The 13,054-nt window shown below is 38.8% G+C and overlaps 2 protein-coding genes across 4 annotated transcripts in view; both read left to right on the top strand.

The window, feature by feature from the left end:
• The window catches only part of LOC121656015 (cGMP-dependent protein kinase 1), a 92,610-nt gene extending 83,262 nt beyond the window's left edge, over window positions 1-9,348 (top strand). For both annotated transcript variants that reach the window (XM_042010971.1, XM_042010970.1), the window contains exons 10-18: window positions 3,367-3,463; window positions 3,563-3,702; window positions 4,967-5,056; window positions 5,294-5,435; window positions 5,896-6,059; window positions 6,242-6,364; window positions 6,444-6,506; window positions 6,595-6,661; window positions 6,758-9,348. In XM_042010971.1, the coding sequence (XP_041866905.1) occupies window positions 3,367-3,463; window positions 3,563-3,702; window positions 4,967-5,056; window positions 5,294-5,435; window positions 5,896-6,059; window positions 6,242-6,364; window positions 6,444-6,506; window positions 6,595-6,661; window positions 6,758-6,856 (985 nt within the window). In that variant the 3' untranslated portion in view covers window positions 6,857-9,348. The remainder of the gene's footprint in view (window positions 1-3,366; window positions 3,464-3,562; window positions 3,703-4,966; window positions 5,057-5,293; window positions 5,436-5,895; window positions 6,060-6,241; window positions 6,365-6,443; window positions 6,507-6,594; window positions 6,662-6,757) is intronic.
• Window positions 9,349-11,053: 1,705 nt separating this feature from the next.
• Window positions 11,054-12,936, top strand: LOC121655755 (dickkopf-related protein 1-like). 2 transcript variants are annotated; one of them, XM_042010579.1, is made up of 4 exons: window positions 11,054-11,423; window positions 11,561-11,702; window positions 11,878-12,012; window positions 12,119-12,936. In XM_042010579.1, exons 1-4 carry the CDS (start codon window positions 11,199-11,201, stop codon window positions 12,382-12,384), a joined length of 768 nt encoding a protein of 255 aa, XP_041866513.1. In that variant the 5' UTR covers window positions 11,054-11,198; the 3' UTR covers window positions 12,385-12,936. The 2 variants fall into 2 exon arrangements, with proteins under 2 accessions (XP_041866513.1, XP_041866512.1); XM_042010578.1 differs by having other exon boundaries at window positions 11,054-11,438.
• The last annotated feature ends 118 nt before the right edge of the window (window positions 12,937-13,054 follow it).

Genomic DNA, 13,054 nt, shown 5'->3' with positions numbered 1-13,054 from the left:
TGTTCCTGGCACTGCTTCCTCAGCAGAGCACATTTGTTTCTTGGTGAAGAAAGCCTAAGTCAAGATCCCCAAGTAATGGAAACTATCGCTAATTAGTCACAGCAGATAAGCACATTTCAACCCTTCTGTAACTGTACAGCAGGCTACAGCTGGTCTCTGTGAGGTTGACAGGTCTTTTCTTTAAAGGCTGCCTTTCTGCTTTGTGCTGCTTGCACACAATTTGATTGAGGTGGTTCTTCTGTTGGCAGGAGAAGCATTGTGGAACACAAAGCAGAGCAGATAAATTTAACATTTCATTTTACTATTTTTACATGCTTAAAAATGTTTTTCTTTGTTTGGAAGGTGAGACAAGAGTCTACATGTTTTTAAACCTATTTAAATTGTCTTATAAAGGGAAAAAAAGTTTAATTGTTTTGGATTGTCCTCAAATATGTTAACATTGCTTTCATTCTATACTTTTAATGGGGTTGGTCATTTAGAATTGCAATTTTTACTAGCCTGCAATTCAGTTCCAACCTACAAAATTCCCTCCATGATTAAAAATTGATTAAAAAAAAAAAAAAAAAAAAAAAAAAAAAATACCCTGTCTGAGTTTGTATATACCATGTCTTTTGTGGAAGTGTGGAAGTTCAGTAAACAAGAAATACTTGTAAATAAAAATGGCATTTAAGGAGCGCTAGCTTTAAGGTCACAAGTGCTTTCTTCTTCTGTCTCTGCTCCCCAGACTCAGGCTGGGGAGTGCGTAACAGGAAGACTGGGAGCAAAGTAAATGAGAATGATGGCGCACATACACACTAACACATAAAATACTCACACACTTAGGCTCATGAGGATTGCATCATTTTTATGACCTCATCTGTGCAGTGATACAGATTATTGCCCACTGGAGTGCTACATGACCACTGCAGAAACGCTTTCAACTGCAGTGCTGTCATACAAAAGACCAAAAGATACATTAACTGTGTAAATAAACAGGATTATTTTACACTGTTGGATGCAACTGAGTTCATTTTTAGATTTCATGCAAGATCATGGATAACCAATCTTTTTAAGGTGGCTGGATGGTTTCAGTCCCATTGAATCTGCTTGACAGTATTATATTGTGTATCTGAAATTCCATGTCGTCATTAAACCATATTAGATTTTTTTTTTTTATCTAACTACATTTGGCTTGATTCTTTGGTAAATATCTCTACATTCGATTCATGTGTCTTTGAATGACAAAGTGAGAGATTTGTTCTTAATATTACAATTCCTTGCAAAGGAATGTCTGATTTTATGCTTGTCTTTTTAATTTTCTTAAAAAATGCAATCAGTGTTTCTGCTGAATATAATATGATACTCATGATTCTTTCATTAGAAACTGGCTACAAAAGTTTTATTTAATGGATGAGTTTTGAATTATGTTCAATTTAGCACAATTTGTTTTTGTGCCTTAATATATAGCTGTGCTGCCATCAGGTGGCCTTATACTGACACTACTAGTGAGCCATGTTGGGTCTTTTACACCAGTGTTTCTCAATCCTGGTCACAAGGACCCCCTGCCCTGCATGTTTAAGATGTTTCTGTAAATTAACACACCTGACTGAAATGAATGACTTATTAGCAGGCTTGCAAGGAACTTGGCAGGCAGTTCAATTGATCTGAATCAGGTATGCTGGAGTTGGAAACATTTACAACCGGGGTGTCCAAAGTCGGTCCTCAAGGGCCGCTGTCCTGCCGGTTTTCAATGTTTCCTGCTTCACCACATTTGACTCAAATTAAATAGCTCCAACAGCCTATTAAGTTTTGCATAATGACTCATTAATTTGAGTTGGGTGGTTTTGGAGCAGGGATATATCGAAAACCTGCAGGATTGTGGCCCTTGAGGACCGGAGCTGGACACCCCTGATCTACAATATGCAGGGCAGGGGTTCCTGAGGACCAGGATTGTGAAACACTGTTTTACACCATAAATTTTTTTCTCTGATTTCTGATCAATGTTTATCTTAATAGATTTGAGAGATTCACTTTATAAACAGAACGTAAATTCATCATGTTTGTAAAATCCCACAGATTTTGTATATGTCTTCCGTGTCTCTGAACTCTTTAATCCTGCATCTTTGGAATTGATCTTGTTGATAATCCTGCCCCTGTCCCACAAAGTAATTCATTTACTCTTAGTTCCTTCTCTCCGTCCCTCACTTAAGCAGAGATGATTTTTGGATTTGCAGTCTTTCCTGGGCCAGGCCACATGAGGAGAGAGGAGAAAAAAGATGAAAGGATCGCCTGCAAATGTCACATGATAGTAGTAGTGCCTACATAAACACAAATAAACTGTGAGCGTCCTGGTAACCTGATGTGTTTCTGAGAAACATAGTACTCAGTAACCTGCCAACACGTGCCATCACAAGGCCCAGTGGCATGCGGCTTAGGGGAAAGGTTGAATTGTTCTGGCATGCAGGGTAACCGATGAGTCTACTGGGTAGGATACAAGTGAAATTCCCCTCTCACATCTAAAATTGCCACATAATGATAGTTATAAACAAAGTGAGGCAAACCTAAAACATCTTAAATGCCATTTTATTAATTGAACTTAAACTTGGAACAGAACTCATATAATGAGCCACTGTTACATAAACCATTTTGGTAAGTAAACATAATCCCAGATACTGCATGAAGGAGTTGCTGACTTGTTTAAATAAATCTTTCCCGTAGGTATTATTTTTGAAAATGAACATCAAACTAGCATACTTTAAACCATTTTAGTGAGTGTAAAAGCCTGACATTGATGCAATACTCTGATCTGAGTGACCCAGAAAGGCCTGTCCAGACTCAGATCCATCCAAAGCCCACTGATCCAGACACTGAGCTGATGAAACTCTGTCAAGATCAAACAATAACCGGGGAAGGCAGGGGGCATCTGGGGATAAGGGATGGACACTTGGAAACAATCTCCTGTGCCAGCATGTGCAGGTCACCATTGGCATATTGTGATGTTACAGTTACAGAGCCAAGGCATGTCTTCACAGCCAGCTGAGAAGTGTGGATTGTGTTACAGATATCCAATTTTGTTCTTCCCTAGCAAGAATGAGGACAGGCTGGGGGACAGTTAGTCTATGTTCAAAGAGGTCAAAATGATTCGCCAGAGGACTAAACTCAAACATCCTGTTCATGCCTTAGCATTTATACACTCCACATCCTCAAAAACATCCTTGATAGATTACTAGAAGTTAAATCCACTAAGATTTGCAAACAAATGAGCTCAGGAAGAAACGGATATTTTGTCTCAGGTTGTTGAAAGTGGATTATGTGTTCTTTCATCCTTCATCTCTTTTCTAATCCTGTTCCCATGTTTTCTTTTCTCCCATTTTCATGGCACTGCAGGTATGAAGCAGAGAATGCCTTTTTCTTCAGTCTCAACTTAGCTGACTTCAACATCATTGACACTCTAGGAGTTGGTGGTTTTGGACGGGTTGAGCTGGTACGAGACATTAACATGATAAACAGTAATCTTAAAGATTGCGTAATAAGATGTAGAGGCTCTCATGATTTGAACCCTCTTCTTTCTTTCTTACTGCAGGTTCAACTTAAGAGTGATGAAAATAAGACCTATGCCATGAAGATCCTGAAGAAGCGACACATTGTTGACACAAGACAGCAGGAGCACATTCGTTCAGAGAAGCTCATCATGCAGGAGGCCCACTCTGACTTTATTGTTAGGTACACACCCTGAACAACTACCTTGAATGGCTTTATCGATCATAAAACACTTGTATGTCTGACATGTCATGAGGATCACTGCTTTATTACCTCAGAGCCATGATACCTAAGTTTTATTACCAGAACTTTCTGTGTAGGACTTGGTAAAAGTTTCCTACTACATTTAACAAAACTCACAACAAAAGTCACCTTACTTTTGACCACAACTAATTATACAAATTGTAATTAAAGCTAACTGCATGAACAGAATTATTTAAAAAGCCAGTGCACAACACAGTTTTGCCAATTTGGGGTCAAGTATGTTAGTCTGTTTTAACATGGTACCTTGGAAACCTCATAAAGACTGGAGACAGCACACAAGCATCAACAGGCTACTGAACCTAAGCCAAAACACAGTTCCAGTAATATTTCAAGGTACAGGCAGAATCATACTCCCAATAACAGATCTTCCAATAATATTGTATAATTTGATATTTACTTAGAGAAAAAGTTTTTCAAGTCAGCCCTTTCAGAAGAAAGCAGCTGCACCAAAAACACAGGCAGGTCAGACATCACACTGCATGACAAGTGTCTGAAAAACTTTACCTGATAAAGTATGACACCCAACACAGATCCAAATAATTGCCTCTAGAGGATTTAAGAAATCTCTCTTACGTTAGTAATGCATAGAGGGTAGACTTTATAATAATTCTCACGTTTACAGCCATGTTTACAGGCAGCAGTTTGCAGGAAATTATTTAGTATAGGCACTCATTTTCTTGCTGCTGTCTCTCACGCCACAACTACCAAGTATCTTCTGATTGGCCAACTCCTGGAAGCCTGTCACAAGGCAGCATCTGGATGTGTAGTGCCTGTAACAATTAACTATGAAATATTGTCAACTTGTGAAATTAGAAAGAAAAACAACAATAACAAAAGAAAATAACAGATGGAGCGTTCAGAGCAGTCTGAAAACTGAGATTTTGGGTCACAGAGATTGCTGGAGCCTTCATTTTTAAAACTTTGGCTTTGGCTATCCAGCAACTCTGTGTGTGTAAATGAAAATAATAATAAAAAAAAAAAACATGTCAAATTCCTTTTCTTAGTTGAATTTCTGGTAAACTTATACAGAGCAAGGGGTGAACTGATTGTATGTTGCAGTCATTTTGGTTCCTCTATCAATTTTCCAAAGTAACTATTTGCTTTTCTACAGTGCAGCAGTCAATAAATATTCATTAATTTTGCCACTGTTTTAGTTAACAGTTAATTGTTTGTTGTTTGTCAGACTTTATAGAACCTTCAAAGACAGCAAATACCTCTACATGTTGATGGAAGCCTGTTTAGGAGGCGAACTTTGGACCATCCTTCGAGATCGGTAAGCTCTGTCGCCACACTAGATGTAATTGATTTAAATCATTCACACACCAAGGGTGAGGATAGAAAATGACTACTGTATGCTTACTTTTGTATTTCAACACCTAATTTAAAAGTTAATAGGAAACCAATCATGTAGCCCTGACCTGACTGAGTCTTAGGAAAGACATCACTGCTGTTCTGTATATTTAATCCTTTTATTCGTTATTCAGCTCAGGTTTTCCTGCTATGTTTGCAGGGGCTCTTTTGAGGACTCAACCACCAGGTTTTACACAGCTTGTGTTGTGGAGGCTTTTGCTTACCTGCATTCCAAAGGCATCATCTACAGAGACCTGAAACCAGAGAACCTAATATTGGACCACAGGGGATATGCTAAGCTGGTAAGAGATCAAGGTGTAATAACCGACCATCATAACAAGGTTTTCTCTGTCTTTTTTTCTGCCTTGTCTTTTTTTAACAGTTGAGATGATGCAAGTGGGAGAAATGTAATCTTTCTCTGATGTTAAAATGAAGTATAAAAAGAATTTTGAACACACAAGAGCTCACAGGAGCTGTAAACATAAAAATAATCACTCTATGATTCAGGTTAAACTGGGTTCTGTTTTTAAGGCAAACTCCTGTTCCTTTTCCTCCTCACAGAGGCACCTTTGTCTCCTTTAGAAAAACCCAATCTACTCTCTATCAATAACGGCAACACTTATACGGAGACTCCTTCCACCTACACCAAAATAACACATAATATTAATGTAATATAATGAAATACAGGTGAAACTTGTATTAAATAATTATTCTGACTGTATCCCTGATAACATTTTTCAACAAAATATTTCTCCTCTTCAGGTGGACTTTGGCTTTGCCAAAAAGATCGGCTTTGGGAAGAAAACGTGGACCTTTTGTGGGACGCCAGAGTACGTAGCACCAGAGATCATTCTGAACAAGGGCCATGACATCTCAGCCGACTACTGGTCTCTGGGAATCCTCATGTTTGAGCTCTTAACTGGCAGGTACACACAAGCCTGGACATGTTTGTAAATGTGTTTATGAAGCACTCTCGGTGGCTCACATGACCATGCAAAACTCTTTCAGAAACACTGAGCTTTCAGAAAACGGGGTAACACTTCTGTACACAAAGAAATGGTAATGCAGTTTCTATTTAAAAACTAATATCCAGGCCTTTTTTGTACAGTCCTCCATTCTCTGGTCCTGATCCAATGAAAACCTACAACATCATCCTGAGGGGCATCGACATGATTGAATTTCCAAAGAAAATTACCAAAAACGCTGCCAACCTAATTAAAAAGCTATGCAGGTAAGTGTTGGCTCCTCCAGCCAGTTCACTCCCAGTAAGTCATTTTCATGGCCTGATACTCATGGTTTTTCTAATTCAGGGATAATCCTTCTGAAAGACTGGGAAACTTGAAAAATGGTGTCAAAGACATCCAAAAGCACAAGTAAGGGAATTTTTTTTCACTTTCCGATTTTATTTCCCCTCACAGTGTTAAGGTGTGTTATGATGAACCAATGCTGTTTTTGCTTCAGGTGGTTTGAGGGCTTTAATTGGGAGGGCTTGAAGAAGGGGACATTGACACCTCCTATTATCCCTAATGTAAGTGTGTAGTTCTACTATCCTCTCTCAAAATCCAGTTGATGTCGGATATTGTGTTTATTCTATATGTAAATGAGTCTCTTGTCTTTCTATCAGGTCACATCCGCAGTTGACACAAGTAACTTCGATAGCTTCCCAGAGGACAACGAAGACCCACCTCCTGATGATAACTCTGGCTGGGATGTAGACTTTTGAAGTCCTCCTCTCCACTTAAAACCAAAAGAAACTCTTCTTTTGTTGGTTTTTGATGGCTTGGAGACCAGAGGCCATCTTAGAGGACATGGTTGGTTATAAAAATAATAAAAAATGTTGAAAAACAACAAAAACTGCATAAAAATGAAAGTGGGATATGGAAAAGAAGACAAACAGATGGATGGCAAGCCCTCTAGGTCACCGATATGCCTTTATTTCACTGTGGCCCTGGATAAAGCATTTATTATGGGACTGCTGTAGCACTTCTTCAGTGTTGTCTTACACTTAAGTTTAAAGGCAAAGGCACAGAAAGTACAGGGATACACACAAACACACACACAAACACTAAACAGAGGCTGATAATAGAGCCAGATTTTCCCATGGAATAGGGAAAGACGTTCAGTGGATGAATGAATGTGTAATAGTTTGTCTAAATTTTGGTTTGAAGTTAAGTAAGAGTGTGAAAATGCAGAGCACTGTTTAAATACCGATGAAGCAAATGTTAAATTTCTTTCTTAAAATTTTCTCCATGTGGTATTTGAAGAACTACTTGGTAGACTTTGGAAGGGAACATGATTTGACTACAGTAGCTGCCTGGTTTTCAACATGCAGCCACTTGCTGCAGTCCACAGTACTTTCAAGAGATCTACAAACTATTATTTCCAAGTATCAAGTGCTCAAGACTATCTTGAATGTCACAGATTTTCTTCTTATTTAAATTACTTATATAGCATACAGTATGTATGGTACATAGTATTTGAATTTACAGGTTAGGCTGTCACAAATAAACTCAACTGGGATAAAATCAAATACTTAGTACACCTTATATGAGATTAATCTACCTTGAAATGCACAAACACTGTGCATTCAGTGGGAGGAGATGTGACTCTTTAAGTGCCCTGCTTAAAGTTTAATGAATCACACACCGGCACATATGACATGCTAGTATTTCCATGAAGCAATGTGTCATTATGCACTTAAGACCATAAACTGAGAAAATTAGCAGCTCATTTTAAGCTTTAGTATAAGTAACACTCTTTTTTTTTGTATTTTAATGCGCTTTTAATCACACATATAGATGCTTCTCTTGCAATATTCTCCTTTGGTTTGTTGTTCATTTAAATGCCTCTTCCCATTCATCCTGACCAGATGTCCTTTGTTTCCCCCTGTACAGTTCTGACACAACTGTGAACATGGTTTCAGTGTCTTTGGTGCTGTTGATGAATTATAATACGCAATGTTGACAGTACTGGTTATTGTTTTTGTATTGTGATTTCTTTGTGCTTGATTACTTTGTAATGTACTTGAAATCATTCTTTAGAAAATCGGAGACTTGTATAAGTTTGTAAACATGTGTGAAGAATTGTTTTATATCACTTGAATTGTGCTAAGTGGCATTTTCAAGGGATTAAATGAACTATGTTAAGTTCATCCTTACAAATTTACCTACATTGGAGCTAAATTTGACCACATTCACATTATCATAAGACAAACAGGAGTCATCATCCTCTTTGTGAGAATTTTAACATACCTCCTAGAGACAAAGAGCAAAAGGAAACAAATATATATTTTATGAAGACTCAGCTCTGCACCGTGATCTTTCAAGCATAACCCAGCTCATCACCTCCTACATCCAAAACTCAGAACATTAGGTCAAAAGGATTGTAAGTGCCTTAAGTCAATGGCATAAAGAATTAACATCATACAACCTTAGCAATGCTGCATGAACACATAAACACCTCAAAAACATGTCCTCTTAGATGGCTGCTCTTCATCTTTTGTTATACTTAATAAACATTAATCATAATGAAAATAGAATCCTTAGTCATTTGATGGCCATCAAAAGTATATATGAAATCCATTTCCTGCTTATGCCTTTTCTATCTCACGGGAACATTTATGAACAGAAAGATGATCACAAACATGTCCTCCCTGATATGACTGCAATGACATGCTTTTCTCTACTTATCCGCTGTGATCTTTAAACATCAACCACTAATGGCCTGATATGAAATACCAGTGAGCATTAATCACCTGTTCCAGCCATGAAATCTGAGCATTTAGAGAAAGCAAGAATGATTTGCAGTTTGAACATAAATCTCTTGCTATTAGTTTTGACAATCTTTAACTGTAAGATAGCATCAGTCACAATGCATCATGATTCAAATTCTCACTTTATCATTTGATCCTAAATAAGCTGGACAGGTTTGACTTCAGGAAGCTGAGCAGAAAGACACATATTTTGACAGAGAACTAAAAAAAATAGTAGAAATCTTAATTCTGTAAATATATCAAACGTATTTTACTGTGTTGTTTGTCACAAAGCCTTATGTTTGTCATCACTTTCCAAAACACTGGTTTTGACTTTCTTGACTGCCTTCTGCAAAGTTACCTGATGTTTGCCTTGTGTTATGTTGTTTTCTGCTGTAAATTAATTTTGCAGAGTGCCATGTGTAAGATTTTTAAAACTATAGAGTAAAAACCAATAATTTTAAGTGAATGCTTGTCTCTTAATTCTTTTAAACAACCAAAAGCTGTTTATAGAAAGCTTGGATTTTGAAGATTGCTGCAGTTTGCGGTAATTCCCACAAGAGGGCGCTGCTGGTAAGAAAAATGTCACTTAACCGAAGAGCCTCATTTTGGTATGGAACTTGTAAGAACCCCGGTGATCTAATACTTAGTCCTGGAGTTAATTTCAACCTCTTAAATGTAAGTGGAGATGATTCAGCTTCTCCTGGTCACCGTGCTGTATGCACAACAAATTTGTTGGGGGGGACAGGGAAATGGCTTCAGTCATAACAACAGGGTGACACTTTTGGGAGATCAAAGAGGATCAAAGTGCCTCAAAGGAGTTCACCTTACCAGCACTGACATTTAGTAAAGTGGAGATAAAAGCTCCACTTCAAAAGATATGCAGCAATTCAAACGCGCAAAGTGCTAGTGTGTTTGTCTGCTGTCCTTGGAGTACATTGTCTGTTCAAACACACACACACGCACAGCCTCACACGCATAGGCTACAGCTTCACACCCAAACGTGGGCTACAGGTGACCAGCAGATGATGTCCGAGTGCCAAGTTATTTTCGCGCAAAGACAATTGCGCACTTCAGAGCCTGTGCGCCTTCCTTCCTGTCTCCTTAAAGTTTATACCTAAGAATATTCTAGTATTTTCAGACATGCAACTTTAACATTTTATGGCATGGTGTTAACTGTCAGACAATAGGAAAATGGTGAAGTTTGGTTGACAGACTGATAAAATACACGTTTTTAAGATTTCGTTTGAATATAGCACAAAAATAACTAATTGAAGCGATTTTTTCAGTGTTGGAGCCCAAAGGGGTCAAAGAGAGGCAGATCAGAGTCGCCTTTAATCTCAAAGTGCCAGTCAACTCAGAAAGGCCTCCCCGCGGAAGTCCATTAATTCGGTAAACTTTTCACACCCCTTAATGGTCTGCATATCCTACACATCGATGTCCGCTGCTGGTGTAATCAAACACACTTTGGGGGATAATTGCTACCTTTGCAATCAGGAAGATCAAATGAAGTAGTTAATCGACGCAAGTAACTTCAATCACTAGTCTTAAACAAGCCAGGGGGCAGTTAGTCAACTTCGACGTCAAAGGATTTGGAACAACTAAACAGCCCTCACAAACATGGGCTCTGCTCTAATGGAAAATACTGAAAGTATGGAAGAAACGAAATAACGAAATATGAAATATGCTGATGCTGTCATGTTGAGTGACACATGCACAAGGTTTATATATATATATATATATAAAGAAAGAAAGAAAGAAGATTTTTAAATCATTTAATGATATGAGTGGGACTAGATACATTTTAATAGATTTATGGTAAGCCACAAATAGCAGATTAAAAGGAACGACAGACTAACACTAGTTTAGTCTGTCGATTTTTTTTTTTTTTGTGTGTGTGTTTAAATAAATAAATCTGAGCTTAAACTCACCCAGTGACAAGTATATAGGTATATTATTGCATGTCTTATGCGCTTCGGTGATGGGTATTCAGACAGGCTTTGCAGGTCATTATCATTCCACAAACAACTCGAAACGTAGTGCTGTGCAGGGATGGCCATTTCCGTACAGTGGGTCTCTGTTTGAAATTCCACCCCTCCGCCTTTGTTGTGCACAGCGAGGGGCGGGAAGACAAACAGGTCCACATGTATAAAGAGATCATCCCAGGACTGTGAGTCAGGAGACATCCAAGCATCGTTGTGCAGAAACTTTCTGGAAACTTTGGGATTCGGAATCAAGGCTTTTTGGACTTTGTCACTCAAACAGTTTTTCAACAGAGGGACTTTTTTTTCATCTGTTTGCAACTGAACTCAAGATGAGAATCGTGCAGATCCCATTCGCACACCGCTTCTTGGCTGTGTATCTTACGCTGTTTGGATACTTTGGGGACGCTTACGCTGGCGCAGTCCTGATGAACTCCAACGCAATCAAAAACTTGCCAGGTGCTTCGGCTGGCAAAGGCACTGACACTGTCAGTCCGAGTCCGCGCACCTCACCCTCTGGCAGCATGGGACACAAATTACCCGTGGACACCTTACAGGTAATTAGCTCTCCGGTGCGTAAAAAAAGTAAACTCTGTGAGCTAAGTTAAGAAATGCTTTCATGTAAGCTTTACGACAGCACTATATTTTGTGACGGGTGTTTTTTTTTAAAATTATTACTATTATGCTGTAGCAGTCAGGTGTTTGCTCCGATGATGAAGATTGTGGGGGTGATGAATTCTGCAACGACGCCCGAAGTGTCTGCCTCCCCTGTCGTAAGAGCAGGAAGCGCTGCGTAAAGGACTCCATGTGTTGTGCAGGAAACCGCTGCAGCAATGGTGAGCAGAAACATCTAAGCTGAAATAAATATTGACACTTATGACTGTCATCTCGTTGCTAATGATGTAACTGATAATATTTAATATATCTATTACTGATATTTATTAATAATTTGAGTTTTTATTTCTCTGTGGCAAATGAATGTTTTATTTTTTTCCCTTTGCCTTTTTTCAGGTGTTTGTCAGGCAAATGACTTGTATGACACAGATGCATTTCTCAGCACTGGCTGGCACAAACACAATACCACCTTGGAGCATCAAGCCAAAAGGCCCCCCACTGCCCCCGGTTATCAGCCAAATGCAGTCAAAGGTGAGCTTTTATTGGGAATAATCACTTATTTTACACATATTTTATGTTTTTACTGAGACCAATTTCATGTAACATATTTTCTTGTCATTCCATCTTCTATCTCCAGGCCAAGAGGGTGATACATGCCTGAGATCGTCAGACTGCTCGGAGGGTCTGTGTTGTGCCAGACACTTTTGGTCTCGCATCTGTAAGCCTGTGCTGACAGAGGGCCAGGTGTGCACGCGCCACCGCAGGAAAGGCACCCACGGCTTGGAGCTGTTCCAGCGCTGTGACTGTGGCGAGGGCCTGGCCTGCCGACCAGAGAAAGGAGAGCGAGATCACAGTGTCAGCAGGACTGCAGCCCGGAACCTACATACCTGTCAGAGACGCTGACACAACTACATGGATACACCTTCTGAGATGGAAATACGCACCCACACACAGGCACACATCAATAAACCAGTGACAGACACTGAAAAATACTTCTCTGCCTTGAATACACCAAAGATGCTGACAGACACACACAGACACCCAACACCTAAGACATTCTTTCCTGCCAAAGTTGCTGATGCAAACGCATCACCCTGAAGGATAGACATGAATCCTGGAAAAGTGATACACCCGGTGGGATGCAAAACGAACTTGATCCAATTCTCCACCAACTGACGATGAATCGGAAGTTGGGAAGAGACATTTAGATGTATTTGGATAATTGATGTCAGTAGTGGCACAGCTATCTTGTTTCACTTTTCATGGAACTATGTTATTGCAGTAAATTACTGCCCTGTAAACAATATCTTGCTGTACTTATATGCCCTATTGAATTATGTCAACACCAGTATTATAAAGACATGGTGCTGCATGTTTTGTAAATATATTGTAAATATTATATATTGTTTTATAAGAAAATATATAGACAAATATGAATATTTGTTTATTAAATATCTTGAAAAAAAACTTACCTCTTCCTGTCCGTCACTATTGACTAACTTTTCCAGGTCATAATATTTAAGATAAGATAAGTTGAACATTTTATCTAAATATACATTACAAATGTTTCCAG

Source organism: Melanotaenia boesemani, chromosome 16 (assembly GCF_017639745.1).
Source record: "Melanotaenia boesemani isolate fMelBoe1 chromosome 16, fMelBoe1.pri, whole genome shotgun sequence".
Taxonomy (NCBI): domain Eukaryota; kingdom Metazoa; phylum Chordata; class Actinopteri; order Atheriniformes; family Melanotaeniidae; genus Melanotaenia; species Melanotaenia boesemani.
The sequence above is the reverse complement of the archived record's forward strand: the minus strand, read 5'-3'. Positions and strand labels throughout refer to the sequence as shown.